The 26,222-nt window shown below is 43.1% G+C and overlaps 3 protein-coding genes across 3 annotated transcripts; 2 read left to right on the top strand and 1 right to left on the bottom strand.

The window, feature by feature from the left end:
- Positions 1-14: 14 nt before the first annotated feature.
- LOC110526960 (ATM interactor) lies at positions 15-15,597 on the top strand. The gene is made up of 4 exons (XM_036980870.2): positions 15-364; positions 4,910-5,035; positions 7,023-7,222; positions 8,497-15,597. The coding sequence occupies exons 1-4, from the start codon at positions 134-136 to the stop codon at positions 10,280-10,282; spliced, it is 2,343 nt and encodes a 780-aa protein (XP_036836765.2). The 5' UTR covers positions 15-133; the 3' UTR covers positions 10,283-15,597.
- Positions 14,290-17,595, bottom strand: c6h16orf46 (chromosome 6 C16orf46 homolog). The gene is made up of 3 exons (XM_021607495.3): positions 16,346-17,595; positions 15,724-15,954; positions 14,290-15,447 (listed from the first exon to the last, which is right to left on the bottom strand). Exons 2-3 carry the CDS (start codon positions 15,925-15,927, stop codon positions 14,560-14,562), a joined length of 1,092 nt encoding a protein of 363 aa, XP_021463170.3. The 5' UTR covers positions 15,928-15,954; positions 16,346-17,595; the 3' UTR covers positions 14,290-14,559.
- On the top strand, positions 17,582-24,373 carry LOC110526959 (protein phosphatase 1 regulatory subunit 3E-like). Its single transcript, XM_090238753.1, has one exon. The coding sequence runs from the start codon at positions 17,959-17,961 to the stop codon at positions 18,880-18,882; it is 924 nt and encodes a 307-aa protein (XP_090094879.1). The 5' UTR covers positions 17,582-17,958; the 3' UTR covers positions 18,883-24,373.
- Positions 24,374-26,222: the final 1,849 nt, after the last annotated feature.

Below are 26,222 nucleotides of genomic sequence, written 5' to 3'. Positions count from 1 at the left end.
TGTCTGTTGCTAAGAAAGGTCTCCCGGAAGTGGCCGCGTCCTCGTATTTTCCAGACCATATTTTCCTGGCTTGTTTGCAGCAGCGCGTCTGCTGCTTGACGAGCAGTTGGTTTGGTGACTTGTCAACAGAAACATGGCTGCCTCTGCGTCCGGGAAAGCATACCGAAACGATAACGCTTCCACGGGCAGTCAAAAATGCACGGAAGAGCCCCCTGCACCGACGCGGGAGATAATCAAACCGTCTATCATGGAGCTCACCAAAGAAGTGCGGACCAATATCCTATGCACCGTAGAAGGATGTGGCAAGATTCTACCGAACACGCCAGCCCTGAACATGCATCTCGTGAAGTCCCACAGAGTAAAGGTAGCTAGCTTGTTAGCCTATTTGCAAGTTAACCAAAGGGGCTTCTGACATATTCCAACACGTTGTCTTTCTATTTTTCAATTAATGATCCTTGTATCACTAACTAGTTACGCTAGGTAGTTAGAGGCATGCTTATTGGGAAAACGGCAAGTCATTGTGCACTGTTTGAGGCCAGTTCTTTGAAGTTGGCTAGCAACAACTGTATATTGCTGATAACGTTACTTTCTTACTATTGTGTTACATTGCTTTAAGCAGTGTTTCAATCATCCTAGGCTAGGATCATAGCTGCATGAGACTGATTATCCGCGCTAATGTTAAGTTAACTAGCTTTCTTGTACTGCCTTTACATGTCAGCCATACAAATATATTATCTGTTAAAATCCACACGTTTAGATGCGCACAATAATACGAATATTGTGGATATTCAGATTAATATAATAGTAAGTTTAAAACGTTTACATGCTTTGCAAGAACAACGATTTCACTAATAATCCTGTTTTTATGGACACATCTGAAATTAGGCTACTAATGGGACTTTTGATTAAATGCAGAAAATCGCCAATGAAAATAAACGTTCTACCACATTGACCATGTTATATTTGAAAAGACGATCTGATTCTGCGTTAGGACATAATGTGTGTAAGTGATAAGATGCATACTTTCATTTTTCCGAACTCACGCAGGGAGGCTTGCGCTACGGGTGCTGGCACATGCGCAGATCAAATACACAGCTGGAACGACGATTAAACTGTTTACATGCCATAATTCGAAGGTTGCTCCGAAAACCTGGTGTTTTAATCGGTTTATGTTTACTTCGATTATGACCTTACGCCGATTAAGATAAGCAGAGTAAGGTGTTTACATGACTAATGCCAAACTCAGTTTAATATCGAATTATTTGTGTGCATGTAAACATGCATGTCTCCATGCCCACATAGCCTAACTGTGTGTCATATTATTGAGTCATTTGGTTCTCAAGACGTTTCTGGAAATTCAAGCAATTAAAATAGCCCTCAGTGAATTAATGTTTAAATGGCTGAAGAAGATGGGCTAAACCTGAGATGTGCAATGAAATCAGTCTGGTCATACAACCAACTGTCGCACTGTCTTTAGGCTAAATATGAATACTAGTTATAGTAAGGGAAAGTCTTGGAGACAATGGTCCTCCTCTTTAACTGAAATGTATGCAATGTCCTGGCCTAGTCTTGCTGCCCCGTAGGAGTCCTAGTGATTCCAGTTTCCCCCAAATGAATGCTGGGATCTAGCAATCTTTTGGCTTTCTACAGACTGAGCTCGTTGAAAAAAAGAAAAGGTGAATGTTTGAATTAGGTCAGAAAAGCACTTCATGCTCCTCATTCCCCCACATAAATGCTAACTGTTCTCAATATTGAACTAATTCAACTGGGTCTAATGCAGGAGAATGAGAGATGGAGGAGAAAATGCATGGTGCAGCAGTTCATTAAGGAAACTGTCAATCAGAACAAAATGGTGTCAATTGAGCATAGTCGTAGATGTCTATGACTGTGAAAGGGCTGACAGTAGAGGCAACGCTACCCTTGCTTTCGAGAACCCAGGGCATTATTCCTTATCACACAGGTTCTCCGCTATAGGCACCGTTTACCACTGGGACCATGTGACTACAATCCCAACGCTCTGTTTTAACGTTTAGAAACGCCAATTATCGCTTGCGATGCGGTCTTCGAAACATATGGAACTTAAATTTCATTTCAAGGTGAAATAATCTTTCAATAAAATATATTTACTGTAGCAGGTTTGCACAGATCCATACGGCTGTGTGCGTCCAGCCACACACAACACATCCTCGCCAGTTACGCTTACACACAGGTGTTCGAGCAGGCTAGATGGCTAGTTAGCACAGGTGGTCGCCTCTGTCTTCCGTATAAAACCGCTGTAACATGGAGCTATGGCCACGTGGAAACACTTAACTATTTAAAGGTGTGTAGTAATTTAACCTTTTGTTAAAAAAAATATTGATATATATATCACTGATATTAAAGATGTTACTTATTACATTTCCAAAATCGTATCGCAAGCAATGCGTGTTAACATTCAGAATTAGCGGCGGGGCTCATAACAGAACTGCCCCGGCCAGAAGATACCTTCATAAATAGACACTAAAGGTAGTTAATGGGCTAACGCTACTCAACTGGAGTCATCAGGCCAGGAAAGCACAGGCTGCTGTTCCTCCGCTGTTACGTACTGGCCAGGCTTGTTCTGTTTTATTAATTGATGCAGAAAGAGATGCAATTTGGGTTATAACACGGTTGTCGCTGGACACTCACTGTGCCTTAGCTCGACTGAACTGCCATATCACATTTTAGAATCAATTTAGTTTCACACACTTCTGAACATTACAACAGGTACGCCCGACTAGCATCACCACCCTGGATGGTTCCGACCTAGAATATGTGGACATCTGTAAGTACCTAGGTGTCTGGCTAGACTGTAAACTCTCCTTCCAGACTCATATCAAACATCTCCAATCTAAATTCAAATCTAGAGTCGGTTTTCTATTCCGCAACAAAGCCTCCTTCACTCACGCCGCCAAACCTACCCTAGTAAAACTGACTATCCTACCGATCCTCGACTTCGGCGATGTCATCTACAAAATAGCTTCCAATACTCTACTCAGCAAACTGGATGCAGTTTATCACAGTGCCATCACTTTTGTTACTAAAGCACCTTATACCACCCACCACTGCGACCTGTATGCTCTAGTCGGCTGGTCGTCGCTACATATTCGTCGCCAGACCCACTGGCTCCAGGTCATCTACAAGTCCATGCTAGGTAAAGCTCCACCTTATCTCAGCTCACTGGTCACGATGGCAACACCCACCCGTAGCACGCGCTCCAGCAGGTGTATCTCACTGATCATCCCCAAAGCCAGCAGTTCTCTGCTGCCTGTGACTGGAACGAATTGCAAAAATCGCTGAAGTTGGAGACTTATCTCCCTCACCAACTTTAAACATCTGCTATCTGAGCAGCTAACCGATCGCTGCAGCTGTACATAGTCCATCGGTAAATAGCCCACCCATTTTACCTACCTCATCCCCATACTGTTTTTATTTATTTACTTTTCTGCTCTTTTGCAAACCAGTATCTCTACCTGCACATGACCATCTGATCATTTATCACTCCAGTGTTAATCTGCTAAATTGTAATTATTCGCCTACCTCCTCATGCCTTTTGCACACAATGTATATAGACTCTTTTTTTCTTTTTTCTACTGTGTTATTGACTTGTTTATTGTTTACTCCATGTGTAACTCTGTGTTGTCTGTTCACACTGCTATGCTTTATCTTGGCCAGGTCGCAGTTGTAAATGAGAACTTGTTCTCAACTAGCCTACCTGGTTAAATAAAGGTGAAATATTTGTTTATATATATATTAGCCTACTGTACTAAGCAGGCTGTAGTGTAGACTAGTCACACTTCCTGTCAAACTTTGCATGTTAAACACTTTTGATGACCTGACTTCTTGAAGCAGCCTACTGACAGATTTTCAGTTTGTATTTCCTAGCTGCGATGCTGCTCAGCAGACCCTACCCAGGCTGTCTTGTAGCAGACATAAACAAAGCTATCTCTGCCCTGCCTGCCTGTATCAAAGTCTGGCAATGCACTGTGCTTGGATAATGTTTTGCACTATGCAGGATGTTTATGTATATTAGCCTGACTTCCATCAAAACGTCTCTTTTACTAGTACTGTACAAATTTTGGACTCCCGAGTGGCGTAACGGTCTAAGACACTGCATCTCAGTGCAAGAGGCATCACTGCAGTCCCTGGTTCGAACCCAGGCTGCATCACATCCGGCTGTGATTGGGCGGCGCACAGTTGGCCCAGCGTCGCCCAGCGTCGTCTGGGTTTGGCCGGGGTAGGCCGTCATTGTCAATAAGAATTTGTTCTTATTTGACTTGCCTAGTTAAATGAAGGTTAAATAAAAAAAACAATGACACAGTAAATGTAGCCTGCTAGGTGACCTTGACCAGTGAAATAGTGCAATGCTAATAAGGATGGTTAGGATGTACACACGGGTCAATGCCCGTAGCCTGTGCTGTACTCTTACATAAGCATCATGCTGCTGTTCATTGAGTTAATGTAATGTGCTGCTGACAGCTGCTTCGGCACGGCTATCTGGAGACTGCCAGGAGTGTGGAGTGATGTAGCACACTGGAAAGCACAAACTCGATATGCTGTTAAACTAATAACTTTAATCTGAACCTCCTTTAAAGTCATAGATGTGGACCACCTTCGTCTGTGTATTTGACATTCATATGGTTTTCTACAAAGGATAAATGGCGTGTCCATCCACTCGATGTTTTCATTGTAATGGTACTCCAAGGCTAAAACCATCACTAACTAAGGTATAACTAATACCTAGGCCTAGCCTTTAGCTCAGCGATCTTGAGAGTTGTGCTGATGGCCTACCTTTCTACTTGTTGTTGGCCTACATTATTTCAGTGCTGATAGATGACACTAAATCTTAAGCCTATAATATCACAATCTAATTCATCCTCTCTCTCCATAGGACGGCCTTGTCAACCCCACCATCAGGAAGGACATGAAGGGCTCCCAGAAGCTCTACTGTTGTCCCATAGAGGGCTGTCCACGAGGCCCCAACAGACCCTTCTCCCAGTTTTCCCTGGTTAAACAGGTACCACATCCCTACAGTCAGTCTAAGATCTGTATAATGACAGAGATAGCCTGGCTGAAATCACCTGAGTCAGACTCATGCGGATTGTCTAATGAATGGAATGACTGAGACAGACATTTCCTCCTAATCACTTTCCACTCCTGCTTTGGATCTCCCCTGAGATGCTGATGGTGGATGGGAATTGTAAATGATTGGAAAGCGTGTCTAATAATTACGTCTCAATAGAGAGTCTTTTGCAGTATAACTAGGAAATTGGAATTAGTGAACAAGAAGGGAATAATACATTCTTTTATTGCTTTTTTTCCAGTTCGTGTAACGAGTAACCTCCTCTCATAGCCCTATGTAGTGTTGAAGTTGGAAGTTTACATACACTTAGGTTGGAGTCATTAAAACTCGTTTTTCAACCACTCCGCAAATTTCTTGCTAACAAACTATAGTTTTGACAAGTCTGTTATGACATCTACTTTGTGCATGACACAAGTCATTTTTACAACAATTGTTTAAAGACAGATTATTTCACTTTTAATTTACTGTATCACAATTCCAATGGGTCAGAAGTTTACATACACTAAGTTGACTGTGCCTTTAAACAGCTTGGGAAATTCCAGAAAATGATGGCTTTAGAAGCTTCTGATTTAGCTAATTGACATCATTTGAGTCAATTGGAAGTGTACCTGTGGATGTATTTTTAAGGCCTACCTTCAAGCTCAGTGCCTCTCATGTGAAAATCAAAATAAATCAGTCAAGACCTCAGAAAAAAATTTTGTAGACCTCCACAAGTCTGGTTCATCCTTGGGAGCAATTTCCAAACGCCTGAAGGTACTATGTTCATCTGTGCAAACAATAGTACGCAAGTATCAACACCATGGGACCACGCAGCCGCCATACTGCTCAGGAAGGAGACATATTCTGTCTCCTAGAGATTAACGTACTTTGGTGCGAAAAGTGCAAATCAATCCCAGAACAACAACAAAGGACCTTGTGAAGATGCTGGCGGAAACCGGTACAAAAGTATCTATATCCACAGGAAAAAGAGTCCTATATCGACATAACCTGAAAGGCCGCTCGGCAAGGAAGAAGCCACTGCTCCAAAACCGCCATTAAAAAGCCAGACTACGGTTTGCACCTGCACATGGGGACAAAGATCGTACTTTTTGGAGAAATGTCCTCTGGTCTGATGAAACAAAAATAGAACTGTTTGGCCGTAATGACCATCATTATGTTTGGAGGAAAAAGGGGGATGCTTGCAAGCCGAAGAACACCATCCCAACCGGTAAGCACGGGGGTGGCAGCATCATGTTGTGGGGGTGCTTTCCTGCAGGAGGGACTGGTGCACTTCACAAAATAGATGGCATCATGAGGCAGACATTTTTTGTGGATATATTGAAGCAACATCTCAAGACGTCAATCAGGAAGTTAAAGCTTGGTCGCAAATGAGTCTTCCAAATGGACAATGACTCCAAACATACTTCCAAAGTTGTGGCAAAATGGCTTAAGGACAACAAAGTCAGGGTATTGAAGTGGCCATCACAAAGCCATGACCTTAATCCCATAGAAAATTTGTGGGCAGAACTGAAAAAGCGTGTGCGAGCAAGGAGGCCTACTAACCTGACTCAATTACACCAGCTCTGTCAGGAGGAATGGGCCAAAATTCACCCAACTTGTTGTGGGAAGCTTGTGGAAGGCTACCTGAAATGTTTGACCCAAGTTAAACAATTTTAAGGCAATGCTACCAAATACTAATGGAGTGTATGTAAACTTCTGACACACTGGGAATGTGATGAAAGAAATAAAAGCTGAAATACATTTTTCTCTCTACTATTATTCTGACATTTCACATTCTTAAAATAAAGTGGTGATCCTAACTGACCTAAAACAGGGAATTTTTACTCGGATTAAATGTCAGGATTTGTGAAACTGAGTTTAAATGTATTTGGCTAAGGTGTATGTAAACTTCAGACTTAACTGTATATTCTGCTCTATCCAGCACTTTATGAAAATGCATGCAGAGAAGAAGCACAAGTGTTCCAAGTGCAACAACGGCTACAGCACAGAGTGGGACCTGAGGCGCCACATAGAGGACTGTGGGAGGACCTACTGCTGCACGTGTGGCTGCCCCTACGCCAGCAGAGCAGCGCTACTGTCACATATCTACAGGACCGGCCACGAGGTCCCCACAGAACACCGGTAGAGTGTACAAAACATTAGAAACACCTGCTCTTTCCATGACATAGCTTTCACCTGGTCAGTCTATGATCCCTTATTGATGTCACTTGTTAAATCCACTTCAATCAATGTAGATGAAGGGGAAGAGACAGGTTAATTAAATATTTTTAAGCCTTGAGACAATTGAGACGTGTATGTGTGCCATTCAGAGGGGCGGGGGGGGGGGGGGGGGGGGGGTTATACAAATCAATATTACTAAGGTTTTGTTCACTTGGTGTATACTGGATATCATCCTGGAGGGCAGTGTTTCCATTAGCCGGTTATTGGGGGGTTTTGGCCGATTTAAAAAAATACACAAAAGGCATAAAATATAAGCATTGCCAGAGACATTGTCCAGCAAAAAACATCCTCCATAAATCATATTAGCTACGCATGGAGGTTGGTTCACGTCGTCTTTCAATGATCTCTCTACTTTGCCTGTTTAACTGCCTGCCTGTCTGTCTTGAGCTCATGCTCTCACTAGCAAATTAGCATTGTATCAACTGGAACAGGCCCACAAAATGTTCACATGCCAGTCTGACACACAGCTGCATGCACGTGCCTCAGGGGAGAATGATGATTTTATGCTACATGAATCTCCCTAAAATAGAATTTACAGTAATATCCACCCAGGAGGAATATAGGATATTAAATAATCGTGCTTCCCTACTTGAATCTACTGCCTGTTTGTGTAGTTAACTCAAAAATGCTTGTCTAGCTACTGAACCAAGGTTGAAGGTACAGACAAGTCGACAAATAGACACTGAAACAAAGGATTTTTACAAGCCAGATGGACAGATTGAGACATGCATTGTGCAAGGAGCCAATGTTCACTTGGTAGGCTATCCTTCCTCCTGCATATTGCAGTCACTTCCATGTGGTGTCATTGAATCGGCAGTGGATGCTCCTAAAAGCACTAGTCTACACATGACATTCAAATGGTTTTCTATTAAAAAATACTTTGGTTGGACATGCTGTTGGAGGGGACTTAAAGATGGTGTGGACACGTGGTGGCAGAGGCTCAACGTCTTCAAGTGTCATGCAGTTTATCCAGTAAACCATGTCATTACTCAATAACAGATCATGTTGGGACAAACGCCTGCATGCACAACGTGGCTTGAGAACAGACCTTGAATTTGACTGCACATCGATGCTGCCACTGCACCTTGCTTTTATTAGTGTTTGTCAAAGCTTTAGAACTACCTACTGCTGTTTTGTCTGCTTGACATATTCTCTCCTCCGCCCGGTGTTTGCAGGTATCCACCAGTGAAAAAGCGGAAGATGGAGAGACAGATAAGTGGAGAGGAAAAAGTCAAGCCCAGTGAATTCATGTGTCAGATCATAAAAACAGACAGAGAACTTTCAGAGGACTCCCTCCCTTCAGACAGGGTCTGCCACAACAACCCCCCTAAACACCTCCAGAAACTCCTCCTACCCAAGCCCAAAGTGGCTCTGGTGAATTTCCCTGTGATGCAGTTGGCCCATCTCCCTGTCCTCCTCCCCTCCACAGAGAGCGGGGTTCTGAGGTCTGTGGTGCTGGCTGTGGACAGCCAGGGCTCCTTCAGCACCCTCCACCTCATGCCCCAGTCCATGGGGGCCATGGTGCCTCACCTGGACCCTAAGACCCTGGGCTTCAGGGGCAGCACGCCTGCCTCCCGCTCCAGTCTGGGGCCTGTCAGCATGGGGGTGCCGGTAAGTCTGGAGTCATTGGGCTCTGGCGATGACCTAGGAGGGACCAGGGGGAGCAATACCTCCACCAACATCCAGACAGACATCTCATACTTGTCCAGGATGCCTATGGGGGTCGGGGTGGGGACGGAGATGTGCCCCGTTGGTGAGTCGTCGGTCTCCTCGTGTTCTCAGACAGATATTAGTGTGAGTGCTCAGGTCCTGCTGCCGGTCAGTGTAGAGACCCAGACGTTCCCCTCGAAGGCCAAAGCCACCACCACCATCGGGGCGCAGACAGATACCCACACCCTCAACCAGCTGCCCTGCCCCTATTCCTCCCCATCCCAGTCCCCCTACATTACCAAGCAGACCCAGACCAGACTCGCCCTGGCTGGGTCAGAAGAGAGGGCTCAGATGGACCAGGCCATCATGTGCTCAGACCTCTTCGACAGTTACTCCCTCAGTGTCTCAACACAGACGGCACTGACAGACGGAAGCTTCAGAACCCACGGTGTAGACGACCCCCTCTCCGGTGTCGGTAACGGTCTCTATGACGATGACAAGTCAGCAGGAGGCATGTGTTTTGGCGTGCAGACAGACGATCTCCAGTCGGGCAGCGTGGCGGACAACCAAACCCAGACCACCTTGGCTCTGTTCAACGACTTGGAGAATATCTTTTCAGGTCACTCTCTGTCCGGTCACCAGACGCAGATGGATTCTTCAACAGGCTGTGGGTCAGGTCTGGGCTCTGTTCAGGAACAGCACACGGGCATCGACTTTGATTTTGAGGAATTCCTGAACGCGGCCCACATCCAGACCCAGACGGAGGAGAGCGAGCTGAGCGGTCTGGGGGCCGACACACCCCTGGAGGTCCTGGATATCCAAACCCAGACAGACTTCCTCCTCCTGGAGGGCCTGGGAAACAGTGAGGGGCCGGGCCGGAGCCAGGCCAGCGACCTGGAACTGGAGATGTTTGACACCCAGACCCAGACGGACCTCAACTTCCTGCTGAAAGCCGGAGGCCACATGCCACTGGGCAACATTCTGCGACAGTCCAGCTTCTCCATGAGCACAGACTCCTCTGACACTGAGACACAGACCGACCTCCACCGACCGCTGACACCAACACCAAACTCCAACACCCTTCCCTCTGTGTCCCAGGGTGACCAGGCCAGGCTCTTGAGCAGCACGGAGACTCAGACGGTGACCGACGCATCTTCTGAGGGCCTCGGAAACCTCTTCCTGACCAGCAACGAGACCCAGACAGTCATGGACGACTTCCTGTCAGCTGACATGGCCTGGAACATGGAGTCCCACTTCAGCTCGGTGGAAACGCAAACGTGTGAGGAGTTGTTTGCTCTTTCAGCACTCTGAGAAGCCCATCAGCTGACCCCCCCCCCCCCCCCCCCACACACACACACACACACACACAGGGCTACCACCTCAGCCCACACAATATGTTTCTGGTTTCCGTCAAGGAGGTCCTGGGATCCAACTCATCATCCTCTACAGTCTATGTCCCTCTACTACTGGAGGTTTAGGTGTAGAAGTGAGCCGCCTTAAGAAGTCTTAGGACATTCTACAGGGGGGTAGCATGTCTAGGATAACATGTCCAGACATCTCCCTCATGCTAGCTCTAAAGCACTTTATTATCAGTTCATGGATATGATTTCTCATCCTTGTTTACATGTTTATTTGCACGTCTTACTACTTAAATATATATTTTGTCTGAAAAGCCAGTTTAGTCCGTTTTCAAAGTTTGAACACTGTTTGCTGTAAGAGAGTATGTAATGCCTGTTGAGCCTTTCCTTAATCATACTGCTGTTGAATGACTTCCGGCAGTTTTGATGTGGCACAAACGTATTAGTGAAATTCTAAAATAGTTGCCACACTCCCATTGTTGACATGTGTTTGTGAAGTACAGTCTTGTAGAATTGCCCCATTGTTACAGGGCCACCCACCTATAAGCTGGGTCATCGCGTTAGGAGACTAGCCTGTCATCATCTTTGACTTATTCATTAGCTGGCTGTAAGTGTATAGCAGCACAGTGTGCTAAAGTGATACAACACTGTAGAGAAACACTATGAGGATCTAGCTACTCACTAGTCACTGTGATTACATTGTGATTGTGTATGTCCACCACCACCATATACAGTGCCTTAAAGTATTCACACCCCTTGATTTTTTTCCACATGTTGTTGTGACAAAGTGGGATTAAGTGGAACAAAAAATAGAAAATAAAACGAATATGTCTTCATTAAATAAGTATTCAACCCCCTGAGTGAATGCATGTTAGAATCACCTTTCAATTACAACTGTGAGTCTTTCTGGGTAAGTCTTTAAGAGCTTTCCACACCTGGATTGTGCAACATTTGCCCATTTATTTTCAGAATTATTCAAACTCTGAATTGGTTGTTGATCATTGCTAGACAACCTTTTTTGGGTCTTGCCATAGATTTTCAAGTAGATTTAAGTCAAAACTGTAACTTGGACATTCGGGAACATTCACTGTCTTCTTGGTAAGCAACTCCAGTGTAGATTTGGCCTTGTGTTTAAGGTTATTGTCCTGTTGAAAAGTGAATTAATCTCCCAGTGTCTGGTGGAAAGCAGACTGGACCAGGTTTTCCTCTAGGATTTTGCCTGTGCTTAGCTCCATTACGTTTCTTTTTTTATCCTGAAAAACTCCCCAGTCCTTAATGATTACAAGCATACCCATAACATGATGCAGCCACCACTATGCTTGAAAATATGAGTGGTACCCCAAACATAATACATTGTATTCAGGGCAAAAGGTGTATTGCTTTGCTACATTTTTTTGTATTGTGGAGTAAATACAATTGATCCATCCTCCATTTTCTCCTATCACAGCCATTAAACTATTAACTGGTTTAAAAGTCACCATCGACCTCATGGTCAATGGTGTGCGGTTTTCTTCCTCTCCTGCAACTGAGTTAGGAATACACCATCCAAAGTGTAATTAATAACCTCACCATGCACAAAGGGATATTCAATGTCTGATTTCTTTATTTTTATCTGTCTACCAATAGGTGCCCTTCTTTGCGAGGCATTGGAAAACCTTTGAAATTTACTGCTTGGCTGAGGGACCTTTCTGATAATTGTGTGTGTGAAGGGTACAGAGATTAGATTTTTGTTTTATTACTATGTTAAACACTTATTGTACACAGTTTGAGTCCATGCAACTTGTTATGCACATTTTTACTCCTGAATTTATTTAGGCTTACCATAACAAAGGTGTTGAATACTTACTGACACCAGACATTTAATCTTTTCATTTAGTTTGTACAATTTCCTAAAACATAATTCCACTTTGACATTATGGGGTATTGTGATAAGGCCAGTGACAAAACAAATCTTAATTTAATCAAGTTTAAATTCAGGCACAATTTTTGGTGTGGAAAAGGCAATGGGTGTGAATACTTTCTGAAGGTTCTGTATAACAACCCCACTAAACGTTACTGAACATAAACTGATGAAATATTACAATTTCTATCAACATTTTCTTGAACTACACTCTAAAGTCTATCGTATTAGTCAAAGCTAGCTGTTGGTATCATTACAATATTTTACCTCATTTGCACATGCATCCCATTCAAATTTCAAGAAACAGACATTTGTTGAGAGTTTTATTGAATGTGAACTTCAGAAAAGAGCTCCAAGTTTAGAGTATTTCTCCATGTTGGATTTTGATCTGTTGGTGCCTTAAGACAAGTATTTTTCATGGTGTATTTTATGTTTCCGTTGGTCAGTGATGCTCTAAGCAGCTTTACGAGGTAGGAAGAAGTTCAGGATCAAAATGGATTTAACATTTACATTATATTTATTTGTGGAGGGTGTATTGGAAGAATACTTCATATACTTGAGTGTCTTTAATTTGCATGTTGAATATGTTTGAATGCCTACTATGAGTTGTATTTGGAAAAAGCTGTGTTGTGTTACACATCCAGGTTCTAAGAATGTAATGCAGTATTTTTTTCCAAGGCAGCATTTGCCCTACTGTGGTACACTATCAATATGTGAAGAAGTGTACCCAGAAACGGCAGAATGTAGCCTACATGACACTGTCCCCATACTACACAACATGGCTTAGTTTTTGCACTGCATCTTAAAGTGATCGAAACAGGACTGTTTCATTCCAGTTTAGAACAGACTTTCATACTCAACCACATTTCATAACAATGTATTGTGCTGTACTGAAAACACTACTTCTGTTTAATTTATCGTTCTTCAACTTATAATAGCGCTTAGGGGAGAAACTGCCTTGCTTAAAAACATGTACATTAGACTACATGGCAGGGTTGAAGTCAATTCTATTTGTATTCCAGGCAATTGAGAAAGTAAAGTAAACCAAATTCCAATTCTGAATTTTCCTCATTTTGAAGAGAACTGGAATATCAATGTACTTCCTGAATGAAATGGAATTGATCCTAACCGTGCTACGTGGGGATGTCAACTTCAGCGCTTTGGTTTTTCTCAGTAGGGAGTGCATGCAGTCTTTGGTGCCAATATAATTTATTTCAGTTGCATTTCTGTTTGCAGCCTTATCTGTTGTATTTCAGTTGCCTGAATGTGTAGATGGGTCGATCAAGGTTGCCTCTTGTGTTGATGCTATTCGGCAGACGCTCATAATAAACTCTTCATAAAGGGTTGATTGTTTGAGTTGATGTAGTAGCTGGTTGTTTGTACTAGCTTAGTTCCAGTACACTTCAAATCAAAGGACAGTAATGCAGTGCTGTATAAAGCCAAGTCAAATATTTTGTTACTGGTTACAGCACACACTACTTTTGATTTACAACACCATACTCAATATTGTACAACCTCAATGTGCTCTTTTTCGGTAAATGTCAGTCACATTTTTCACCTGGGTTGTGTGGCAGTACAAGTTAGTTTGCTATGTACATGTATTATGCTCAGTCTGTTTGAATACAGGATTGTAATTGTGTAAGTCATTTGGAATATGATACTAATCCCTCTGCCCACACACCTATGCTGTCACAGCCCCTCAGAGTCACAGTGTGGTTCACTTCTAGCATGTAATTCAATAGGCTACCAATGACATCTTCACATGGGTTGGAACACTACAATCACTGACTGCTCATTCCATTAGAGTGCACTAGCATGCTTTGGCAATGGCTCATATGTTTTGTCTTGATGAGGAGTTCTGACATAAGAATGTCTGCAGTTTAACATTCAGGAAACCAAGAAACCGACCCAGACCTCAGCATTGTAGAGTAGGTAGCATAGTTGCTGAGTAACTAAAAGCTCAAGTGTGAGCACCACAATAAAAGCACATGCAAAATGTAGGACTGAAATCACACATGCATACATACATTTATCACTCCATTTAAAATGATTCACTCATGTCCAGGTGCGTGGAGGGTTTATAATTAAGGAAGGCTGAGGTGGTATAGCCTATAAATCACATAGAACTAACAAATCTGTAAACTCATGTTAATTCCATGTAGTTTAATACGACCAAGTTGAATTAGTCACAGCTTTTTTTTTTTATACAGTCATCAGTGTCATACAAAAAATATGAAGAAATTTCACAAAGTTTATTTTTAATCACAAACCCACAGAGGCTGAGCTTTTGGGTTGGGAGAGAGTATGGAGTGCGAAGTAACAGTCTCTGTTCAGAGTAGTCTCTGTGCAGAGGCTGGGATGGGCACCCTGGTTCCAAACAGAATGGGCAGTTGTGGCTCTGCACGCTTCAGAATCTTGGTCTTCAGTCCAAAGTAGAGTCTATGAGCACTGCTGGTCCGGGGATCCTGTCTGAGGTGTCTGTCCAGGGGGTAGGTGGCGCGGGGTAGAGGATCTGACAGTGTGCTGAGGGGCATGTCACATCTCTTGGGGACAGGGATGCTGAATGCAGACAACAGGTGGCGGCTCTGCTGGCTCTCCACACCTCCTCCGCTCTCCCAGGCAGGCGTGACACCGTCTGACCCAGCCTCTGCGGTCTCCCCGTCTGAGGCGCTGCGTCCCGGTCCAGCCTCCCCCCTCCGGAGCTGGCTGGTGACCTTAGGGTGTCTGGGCTGGGAGGCCTTCACGGGCGGTAGGACGGCGAAGCTGTTGATGATCAGCGTCATGGGACACTCTGAGGCTGAGTGGTGGTGACCCTGCGAGGGGGCCAAGCCCAGCAGTGAGTCACTGATCTCACACACCTCACCCTTGTCCTCCATCATCTTGTCTCGGAGTGTCAGTTGCTGTGTGGCTTTCTGAAGGTCCCTGAAGGACTCTGGTGGGGACTCCTCTGAAGAGATGCTAGAGGTGTGACTGTAGGGTCTGTTCAGGAAGTCTCCCAGGCTTGTGGGGGAGGTTTTCGCCCATGGGTCCAGGGTGGAGTCCCAGAAGGACTCAGGGGAGTGGGTTAAACTGGATTCAGAGTCAGGGTGGTCCGAGAGCTTCACGAGGTCCACACACAGGTGGCAGTGGTGGTCTGTGTCTCCAGTCTTGACCCTCTTTCCTCTCCTCTGGGTCTGAACCAGGCAGCCAAGTGGAGTAGTTCTACCCCAGCCCCGGATCTGTCTCAACAACAAACACAACAGCATTAAGGGAAACGTAATTACATGTTAATCAGTGTTTCGCAATTTAGACAAAATTAGGTTTCACCTTTTAAGATGATTTCTGAGATTGAATGTAGTTATAAACAATGAATAAACATACTAACACTGTTTCACTTTGTCTTAACTCGCATGAAATTGAAGTGTGTATCTGGAATAACGCAATAACATGACACTGGCTGAATATCATTCACAATCTAGCCAAAAATAAAAGAGTAACCGCAGTGTATTACTCACAGCTTCCTCCCATCCGGAGAGACAGAGAAACTCAAATGGCTCCTGCTCTTTGGATGAGGTATCATCGCTGATATCCAAAAGGGCATCGACATGGCCCCTGTTGGGTAGTTGGCAGCTCTGGTCCCATCCTGTGTACTCGACTGCCACACTTCTGTCTTCAGCCACTTCTACAGGCGCCTGATCCCATTCCTTGAATTTGTCCATTCTAAGATGAGCCTTTCAGGGTGAAATCTGTTGAGAGTGAAAAAACATCCCTAATTCGGCACTCATCTTGTAGGCTCGTTGGTAAGAGTGGATATATATGTACACAAACAGCAAGCAACCTATAATGAATTGAAAGCGTTGCAAAACTATTTGTAAGATATCTGAAGACGTGTAACCTTTGACGTCAACTTTATGACGTGTTAACTCAGTGTTAACAAACTTATTAACCCTGTTTACAAAACCTGTCCATTAAATGGATACATAAACATTATCGCTAGCTAGCAAGAGAACCTCACATTTCTCCCTATCTACTAACGTTAACGTTAGGTAAACGTTAACGTTTACTGGCAACTTAAGTAGGAAGCTTGTTCTAACGTTAGCTGAAGCCAGAAGAAAGGCTGTTAAAGAGACAACTTACCATTAAAGTGGGTCGAGTTCGACATTTTCCTCAGCAATACCATACAAGCATTTGCTCCCTGGGGGTTTGACATTCAACTTAATAGGCAGTAACATAGAATAGTCATCAAATATTTATTACAGTTTGGCAGGTATCGGGAGACGAACCCAAACAAAGTCAAAGATGTGCTTGGCCCACGAAGTGTTTGGAGCGGAGATAGAACGTCGTTGCCATGACAACTCCGCTACAACAGGGCGCTCAGAAGTGACGTAGGGGGAAACGAAGAGAGAAATAGGAGGGGGCGTGAGAAAACAAATTGCAGTTGACAGGTTGTTGCTAATCTCCATGTTATCTAAGAAAATGTAACCATTTCTAGACCTGGATTTGCTGCTTGTCACTATTCGTGATTTACAGCATGGTGTCCACTATGTTGCTGACTTTCATTCAATATCTATAATTAAGACTAACCCTAACATTTCTGTAATCTATAGTAAAATGTTATATACAATATAATCTAAAATAGCCCATTATAACAGTATTATAATATGCATAATATAACGTAAGGCTATAAATAGAGGGCATGGGCCTATGTTAATTTGATTCAGATGTAAATTATTTACAGGTATCTAGAATATACTCTCAAAGCTAGAGTCCTTGTTGAAACAATAACAAAGTGGCCACACAACTCTGTTTCGGTATAAAAAAAAAAACAGAGAAAGGAAGTTGTGTGTTTTATCTCATGGTCGAAATTAGATTGCCTAGCTGCCCATCCACATCGCTCCGGGCAAACGCAACGCCCACTAACGTTTCTTCTCCGGGAAGCATTCGATATAGCAGCGGAATTAAATTCCGGATGAGTCGTCAGGCAAGAAATGAGACGTGCTATTCGGCACGTCGTGGTCCAGCCAGGCACAAACCTTATGACTGTAATGTCATGCCTCTCACTGGGTCCTCCTAGCTCTGTGCAGTTTTATGTGCACCTTGACTGTTTTGTGTTCTGTATTGTTGTCTCTACCTTCTTGACATTTGTGCTGTTGACTGTGCCAAATAATGTTTTTGACATGTTTTGTGCTGCTACTATGTTATGTTGCTATCATGTTGTGTTGCTACCATGGTGTGTTGTCATGTGTTTCTGCCTTGCTATGTTGGTGTCTATATTGTATTTATTTTATTTTTTTAATCCCGGGCCCCGTCCCCGCAGGAGGCCTTTTGCCTTTTGGTATAGGCCTTCATTGTAAATAAGAATTTGTTCTTAACTGACTTGCCTAGTTAATTAAAGGGTAAATAAATAAAAAGCTCAGCCACACACACACCTTGACTGGGGCATGCTGCTGGAAACGTGCACAAATATAAGAGAATACCCAATTTCATATTATTTCATAATGAACGAATTTGTATGCCTGTGAATGAAATCTAAAATTACGTTAGGTATGCATGTTTGGTATTTGTGGTGCGTTGTTCTAGCTGCACTTGCAGAAGCTTGGCTTATTGGTTCAGAAATGCGCAGTGTCATAGTCTGACGTGGTACTACGGCGCCTATCCGTGTGTTTATCTCTGACACCTGACGGCGTGTTCCTTTCTCGGTTCCCCTGATCACGACCACTGCGAGTGCAGACCAGCGACTCTCCCGCTTTATGGAAACCGAGGCTGTGCGCTCTGTCGTGGTCATGCTACCTCCCAAGAACTGCCTCCCGAGGAACTACAGCTGCATAGCTGGGTTGTTCGGGAGCTTGACAGCAGACCCGAGATTAGAAGACGAAGAGGGGATGGAGCTGAACGGAGCAAGCGAGCCCATCGAGATGCACCATGTGGTGGATGAGAGACCAAGAGGACGGGAATCCTTCCTCAAACCCCCGCAGAGTCCGAACCTGCGCCGCAGGTGCAAGTCTCTGCCGACCCCCATAGAGAGAGCGAAGCTTGAGATCTCCCGCAGCCGGAGTCCCTGCAGCCAGAAAAAGGTCCGTTTCGCCGACTCTCTGGGTCTGGAGCTCACCTCTGTGAAGCACTTTAATGACACAGACATGCCCGATGTGCCGGAGCGCATAATGGCGAGATTCGACAGGGGTCCCCTCCATCTGAACCCATTTGACAAGTTCCCCAGGGCACCGACCACCCAGTCTAGTTTTATGGAGCTGCAATTCAAGAACCCCGGGACTGTACCAGGCTTTACTGAGAAAGTGAAAGAAGTTAAAGTGTTGTTGGAGTGTGCTGAAGCCGACGAGTTCAGTCTGTCGGGCGTCGTGCGGGTTTTGAACATGGCTTTCGAGAAAAGTGTCTATTTGAGGTTCTCAATCAACAACTGGATAACCTTCATGGACAGTCTGACATCATATGTCCCCGAATCAAGCGACGGTGTGACAGACAAATTCGCCTTTAAGATAATCACCCCAACAACGTTTCTGGAGAGCGGAGGCACATTCCAGTTTGCTATAAGATACTGCGTTGGTGGAGATGAGTATTGGGACAATAATAACGGGTTCAACTACAAAGTGCGACGCCACAGGTTTAAGATTTCCCCACCCCGTGAGTGGGAGGATGGCTGGATTCACTTCATCTAACCTGCGTGCGCCCTTTGCGTTCTCACCGGTGCACTGTGTGTGTAAAGCACGCAATCTCTCCACGGGCACCGCTTTACCATAATGAAGAATAGGGCTACCATAGGCTATAGCCTCTACACATTGTGTTAATGATCCAACCGCCGTGTCCAGCTGTACACTCAGTCATTTTTTACATTGTTTGGGTTATGATTTTTTCACCACCGTCACATTGGTTTTGTTTCATGTCATTATGTTTGACAGATTTGACAGGATTGAAAGACAAGCCCTTCATTAGGTGTCCGCCGTGGGAGGTAAATCTGCTGTATGATAATTAGCCTTGGTGTTGGGGACTTTGTAGTCTTGTGCCCTTTGGTGTGGCCCGACTATACTCTTATGTAATGCAGGGACATGTGCCATTGAAAACGTGCCAGGAATAGACCCCATTTAAGCGTCAGTGTCCCTCTCTAAAACGCAGCGTTGCTCGCTTCAAGCCCCACTTTTGACTATTTCATTAAACATCTTGTGCGATGTCTTAACTGTCAACGACCGCTTATACAAAACTGAGGAAAATGGTTATGAAAAAGACTAAGACGGCTTCTCGCCTTCTCTCTGTTTATTTCCGATAGCATGGGACTGCTCTCACGTGCATCCCGCTGTGTACCTGTCATGCCGGATTTCAATCCGATTCTCTCATCTGAAAACTCAAGCGGATGGAGCAGGCCGAAGCTCAGTCACAACAATATTCGCACTGGATCAACAAAGGAAATATCAAATTGTCATTTGTTTTACCAATTCCTCATCTTTTCATTTTATTGGATATGCCTTATAATACCCCTTATAACTAAAGGGGAACGCTGCTGTGCTTTTATCTTGATCAATATTGGGTTTATTCAGTTTTATAACTATTTGAACATTAATATTTCAATGTTGGGGTAATGATTAAACCCTCTCTATAGCACTGCTCAACGAGATGATGTTAGAAAAAAGAAATCATCCCACGAGCTTTGTTCGCTGGTTATAAATGCACCATAATTTTTTTTCTCCAGAGGATGGTAACCAATAGTAGGAGAGTAGACTGTGGGTCAGAGTGGAGCCCTACTGTCTAGCAGTAGGTTAGCCTATTAGGATGCTCTGGTATAACCCTCAAACATCTTACATAATAATATGTGGATATTTACCACTCTAAAATGCCAAATAATGCATATGCTATATGCATTATTTTAAACTAGAGGACATGTATATTTGACAAAAAAAACTGTTGTACAGAATTTTTTGTACGGGATCTTATGCTAGATTTTTCTCTGCAGTGCAGTCTGCATGTATCTGACAGGTGATATTTTACAACATTCCTGTTGTGACACTCTTGATCTCAACCAGTCACAATAATTCACCAGGTGTCTTGTAAACAATAGTTGAGAATAGCTCTAACCCTAAGGTCCACTGCAGAGTCAGTCACCACTGCCTCACCCATACAGTATCTCTACCTTCTTCAAGGTTGAGCTTTAATGACAAAATCCACACGCATATCACTCCATTTTATAAGTGTTATTACACAATGATAAATTACAGAGACAGATACTGTTGGACTTTTGTTTCTGTTCCTTGTTGGACCTGAAATACAACTGTTGTTGTGGAAAATGATACATTTACCTCAGATCGTTTCTAGAGTGCGGACCTGACGATCTTCCAAAAATTCCAGGTTTCTCTCCTTTTATTCAGGTTGAACAAAACAAAACATTATTTTTTTATGAAGTACAGTAGAACCAAAATAGTCAAACTCATGCCATTTTTAAAACACATCAAGTCCAGTAAAACAGTAGCATTTCATTGTCAGTATTTTGTAAATAACTTCCACTGTGCAATGTTGTATTTTACAGTAGAACTGTGGTGATGACAGCATCTGAACTACTTTTACTGATTTCAAAGTCGTAATGCAAGACTTGGCTGATGATATAGAAAAGAGCAGTGTTTGGTAGGAGCACATATCGTACAGTTGATGCTATTGCACTGGTGCTTCATGCTGAACTCATTTGTTGGCACAATGGCATCACATAATGCATGTGTCAAACTCATTCCACTGAGGGCCGAGTGTCGGCGGGTTTTTGCTCCACCCTTGTGCTTGATTGATGAATTAAGGTAAACAATTAGTAAGGAACTCCTCTCACCTGGTTGTCTTTGACACCCCTGACATGAGGTGAGGGAGCTCATTATGGATGGATGTCAAACTAAACTTAGGTTATGTAGCGCAACAGCCACAAACGGTTTGTCTACATGTGTACTGGATGTACAGCATGTTTAAATTAGAGTTTCTATTTATTTGGGTTGTTATAACTTGTGGGAGTTTTCTATGCCATGAATGCTTGGAATGTATCAATATTTTGTTTTGAATAGGACACCTCTGAGAGATCAGCAGCTTGGAGATGTATCTGTTTAGAAAATGGAATGCATCTATGAGACTAACAGATGTAGTTATGTAATATAGTTAGTTACTGTTGTCTGGCTATGGTGGTCAGTAAGAAAAGCCTGTGTTTACATGAACCAGGACTTGGCAGGAGCTTGGTCAGATAATTCAACCCTTGAGATTGAAAATGGAAAATAGACTACTCATGTGACCACTGAGCATGTCCAAATGACTCAAACAATTTAGAAGAGTTGTTTGGCTTATAGCAGAGCTGTTTGGTTTCCAGAGTCCAGCAGTTGGCTCTTTCTAATATCTCCATGGGAAATCTGTAGAGCCTGGTTGAACCAAAATAACCTCAATCACGGTCTAACGTCCACCATGACATTAACCAACCTCTAGGGCTGCACGATATGGGCAAACAAATGTAATAGCGATTTTTATTTTTAACAAATATGGTTATTGCGATTTGACGTGTGATAAATATCAAAATATTTGGGTGAACTGTTGGAATCATAGAAATATATTGAATTAAATTAAGAAGCTAAGTGGAAAGCAGCATCGTTCTTGTTTGGAACAATTTGTTGACTGCGTTGACCTGACGGAACAACATGCAAATGTATAGTCAATCATCTAACAGCGAGGGGGAGGAACTGCGCTGCTTGAGTGACAGGGGCGAGGCTTAGTGTGTGTGGGAAGCAGCCACAAGATGAAAAAAAACGGAGTTAAAACCGAAAGTTACTCACGGCTGAGATGCATTTCAAAATATTGCATATGATATGGATCTCTTGCGATATGGATATGATTTTGATGTGAATTCGATTAATTGTGCAGCCCTCTCTTGAGACATGACCATTGGTTGACAACTGGTTGGCCTCACTGTGTTCAGAAGCATGCTAGTCTGTGCAGTCAGTGAGTTCCACACACGGCAACTGTATCTCCACACAGACTACTGTGGTTAACAAGATATCACGCCTTGTCAGAGATTGTTTTATGTTCTTAAGTCTGATGAAATATAATGGTTATTTTTCCTCCTGTACCTTTTGCTTATGATTTCTGTTAACTGTAAATATTCTCTCAATAAGTGAACATGTAGTACAGTATGATTTCAATCATGAATTGTTTCAATCAAAACATTTCACTTTGTGAATATGTCATGGAGGTAAAGATGTTTTATAGGGGAAGGATGAAAGGCTTCCAGAAACGGACCGTATAGGGTTTGTCAACACAACATGAGCTATATGAATCACTTCAATATATTGGTATCACTCTGCGCCGGAGGGATACATCCGAGGTGAGGATTTACAGATTTACTCCCATGTACACCTGTGTCATGGCTGGGGTCCGCCCCTATATATAGACTCCATGGCGGTGTCACACATTCTCTACATCATTTTTGAGGCCCCTCTAGGACCGTAGAGGATTGGAGTGATCCATATAGCTCACATAACCGTGGTTACATACGTAACCTTCGTTATGTTTCACTATATTGGATCACTCCAATATATTGCTATACGCATACCAGATTAGTCTGTGCTAGAGGGACCTGGCCAGTCAGCGGCAAAGTCCCAGCGCAGGACCGGGGACCTCAGTCCACCCTGATGGTTGATGTAAGCCACCAATGCGGTGTTGTCTGTTCTCACCAGGACATGTCTTCCTTTCAGATGTGGAAGGAAAGACCGCAGGGACATGGAGTCGTAGTGTAAAGCTAACAAAACACAAGCATGACAAACCACGGGCAGAAGATACAGATCAACCATGCGCAGCAAGTGGAGCACTCAAGAGGAGGGGCTGCTCCAGGCTGCAAAACAGCCAGTGAGTATACTCCCACGCAAGATATTACACTTACCAGTGACTTACCAAGCGAACTTCAGAAAGTTTGTACCTCAAACCATACGGACGTCCACCGAGAAAATTAAAGAGAACTTGTCACGGCCATGGGGTCTATATATAGGGGCGGACCCGAGCCGTGACACAGGTGATCACAGGAGTAAATCTGTAAATCCTCACCTCGGATGTATCCCTCCGCCGCGGAGTGATACCAATAATTTAGAGTGATCCAATATAGGGAAATATAATCACATTTTATGAGCACTCGCTGATGTTTATCTGTTTTTATGTGTCGCATATTGAATGTCTTTCTGATATAATATTATGTCGATTAATAGCATTTCAAAAACAGGATTGCAAGCGGTGGATAGATACCCAACTCAGAACTAGAAAGTCATCTAAAAACAATCTGAGCAAAATAGAATTTCAGGAAATTTCCTTTAAAACTGTGGTACGTCACTGAACCTTAAGCCAAAATTTGGGCGGGGTACCAGGAATGATAGGGTTATTGTATAAGGTGTAACTAAAGATGGTTCCATTGCCTTATGTTTAGAGTTCATACTGAAATGAACACATAAGAGGTCTAAGCTGTGAAGGGATGTTATGGTAGGTTGATCAACATGTGCTAATAGTCTCGAGCAGTCAAATCATACTGGATAGTATGTACTGGGACTAAGCTGAGGGGATCTTTAGGCTAAAGAGTTGCATGCATGCCACTAAAGACAACATACACTTTGGAGTATCTGAAACATCTGAAAGGAGTGACTAATGATTGTAATATTGAGCTACTCAAAGTGCATAGTGCACTTTGAGTAGAAAAGTAGGAAAGCTAGGAAAAGAGGCATGGTTTGGTTTGGTATGCCTCTTCCGACTTGACATGTATTCCTGTGAATTGCTACTAACCAAGATGTTCTCCATCCCCAGTCATGTTTCATACACAGCTTTCTCTCTCACTGTGAAATGTTAAACATCTGAAATAGGTTAAATCAAGTTCGTTTTACTCATATGTGGAGTGGAGGAAGTGAATTCCCCTTGGTTTGACCTATAAGGTTATCAGTATTCGTCTTTTGAACCTATGCAAACCTTAGTACTGCAATCCATCATCTGTCTGTGTTGATGTGTCTTAGTGTCTGACGTATTGTTTGGCGCTAACGTTTATCACTGTATTCTGGCTGTTTGCATGCACGGCGGAAGTACCCCTGTTATTTTTATGGTGAGTTTGTAATCTAGCCTATATTTGATTAAAACAACGACAATAAAGGTCTTTGTGATGGGAAATTGAAATGTGTTTTAGTTTTGTCCATTTCCTTTATCATGCTACAGTCAGCAGCATGGTATATTTAAGCAATAAGGCATGAGGGGGTGTGGTATATGGCCAATATACCACGAATAAGGGCTGTTTTTATCCACAACGCATCGTGGAGTGCCTGGACACAGCCCTTAGCCATCATATATTGGCCATATACCACAAACCCCCAAGGTGCCTTATTGCTATTCTAAACTGGTTACCAATGTAATTAGATCAGTGAAAATAAATGTTTTGTCATACCCCTGGTATATGGTCTGATACACCACGGCTGTCAGCCAATCAGCATTCAGTCCTCGAACCACCCAATTTATAATAACCTTTACCTTAACCTTTCATTACAATAGCTTTATTAACTCAATTAGAATCAATGTCACAGTATCCTCTGAGATGACACAGGTTTAATACAAAGGTCTACAGATTAATTTTCCTGCAGGGTGTGATTTTGATTGTATTATGAGAGATCTCATTTTCTCCTCTGAATGATCCACTGCTGTCTGTCTGCTCTGAGCTGACTGGCTCATTTATCAGACAACCGTCTAATCCACACAGGGTCCTAGTCCTGTAGGCCATAACATGTCTTGCTGCGCTGCGGACGCCAGCCACCCAGCCCCTCGCCGCAATCATGACGAGACACATGTCCTTGAATTGATCATCTTTGTCGGCACGCCCCTCAGTGTTGCATGGGTGTGGTTGCATGGGTGGTTTTGGAGGGCAGGAGGACAGGCTGAGGGATATCTTGTGATCAAGAGGGTTGGCTTCAGGCACAATTTAGTCTCTGACATGTAGGCTGTATAACAGAGAACAGGTACTCTTGGTGTCCTTGACTTTTTCCATTCTGATGGATGGGCATATTTTTATAATGTCTTCATGGTATAGGGTATCTATTTTATATGCAAGGGCACACAGAGTTCCAGTTACAGCCGTATGATATTACCATGACATTTCATTAGCTAGTCATTGATCTGTTCAATAGATTGCATTTAGCTCTCCATTGACTAGTTTCCTCTCAAAATATTGATTGCTCTGGAGCATCATTCTATAGGACAGAATCTTAATAGTGAAAGACTCTATAGGATGGAATCTTAATGGTGAAAGACTCTATAGGACTGAGTCTGTATAGTGAAAGACTCTATAGGACGGAATCTTAATAGTGAAAGACTCTATAGGATGGAATCTTAATGGTGAAAGACTCTATAGGACTGAATCTGTATAGTGAAAGACTCTATAGGATGGAATCTGTATAGTGAAAGACTCTATAGGATGGAATCTGTATAGTGAAAGACTCTATAGGATTGAATCTTAATAGTGAAAGACTCTATAGGACGGAATCTGTATAGTGAAAGACTCTATAGGATGGAATCTGTATAGTGAAAGACTCTATAGGATGGAATCTTAATAGTGAAAGACTCTATAGGATGGAATCTGTATAGTGAAAGACTATAGGATGGAATCTTAATAGTGAAAGACTCTATAGGACGGAATCTTAATAGTGAAAGACTCTATAGGACGGAATCTTAATAGTGAAAGACTCTATAGGATGGAATCTGTATAGTGAAAGACTCTATAGGATGGAATCTGTATAGTGAAAGACTCTATAGGATGGAATCTGTATAGTGAAAGACTCTATAGGATGGAATCTTAATGGTGAAAGACTCTATAGGACGGAATCTTAATAGTGAAAGACTCTATAGGATGGAATCTGTATAGTGAAAGACTCTATAGGATGGAATCTGTATAGTGAAAGACTATAGGATGGAATCTGTATAGTGAAAGACTCTATAGGATGGAATCTGTATAGTGAAAGACTATAGGATGGAATCTGTA

Source organism: Oncorhynchus mykiss, chromosome 6, assembly GCF_057628025.1.
Source record: "Oncorhynchus mykiss isolate SJ-2025 chromosome 6, ASM5762802v1, whole genome shotgun sequence".
Lineage (NCBI taxonomy): Eukaryota > Metazoa > Chordata > Actinopteri > Salmoniformes > Salmonidae > Oncorhynchus > Oncorhynchus mykiss.
This window is presented reverse-complemented; position numbering and strand designations above follow the sequence as displayed.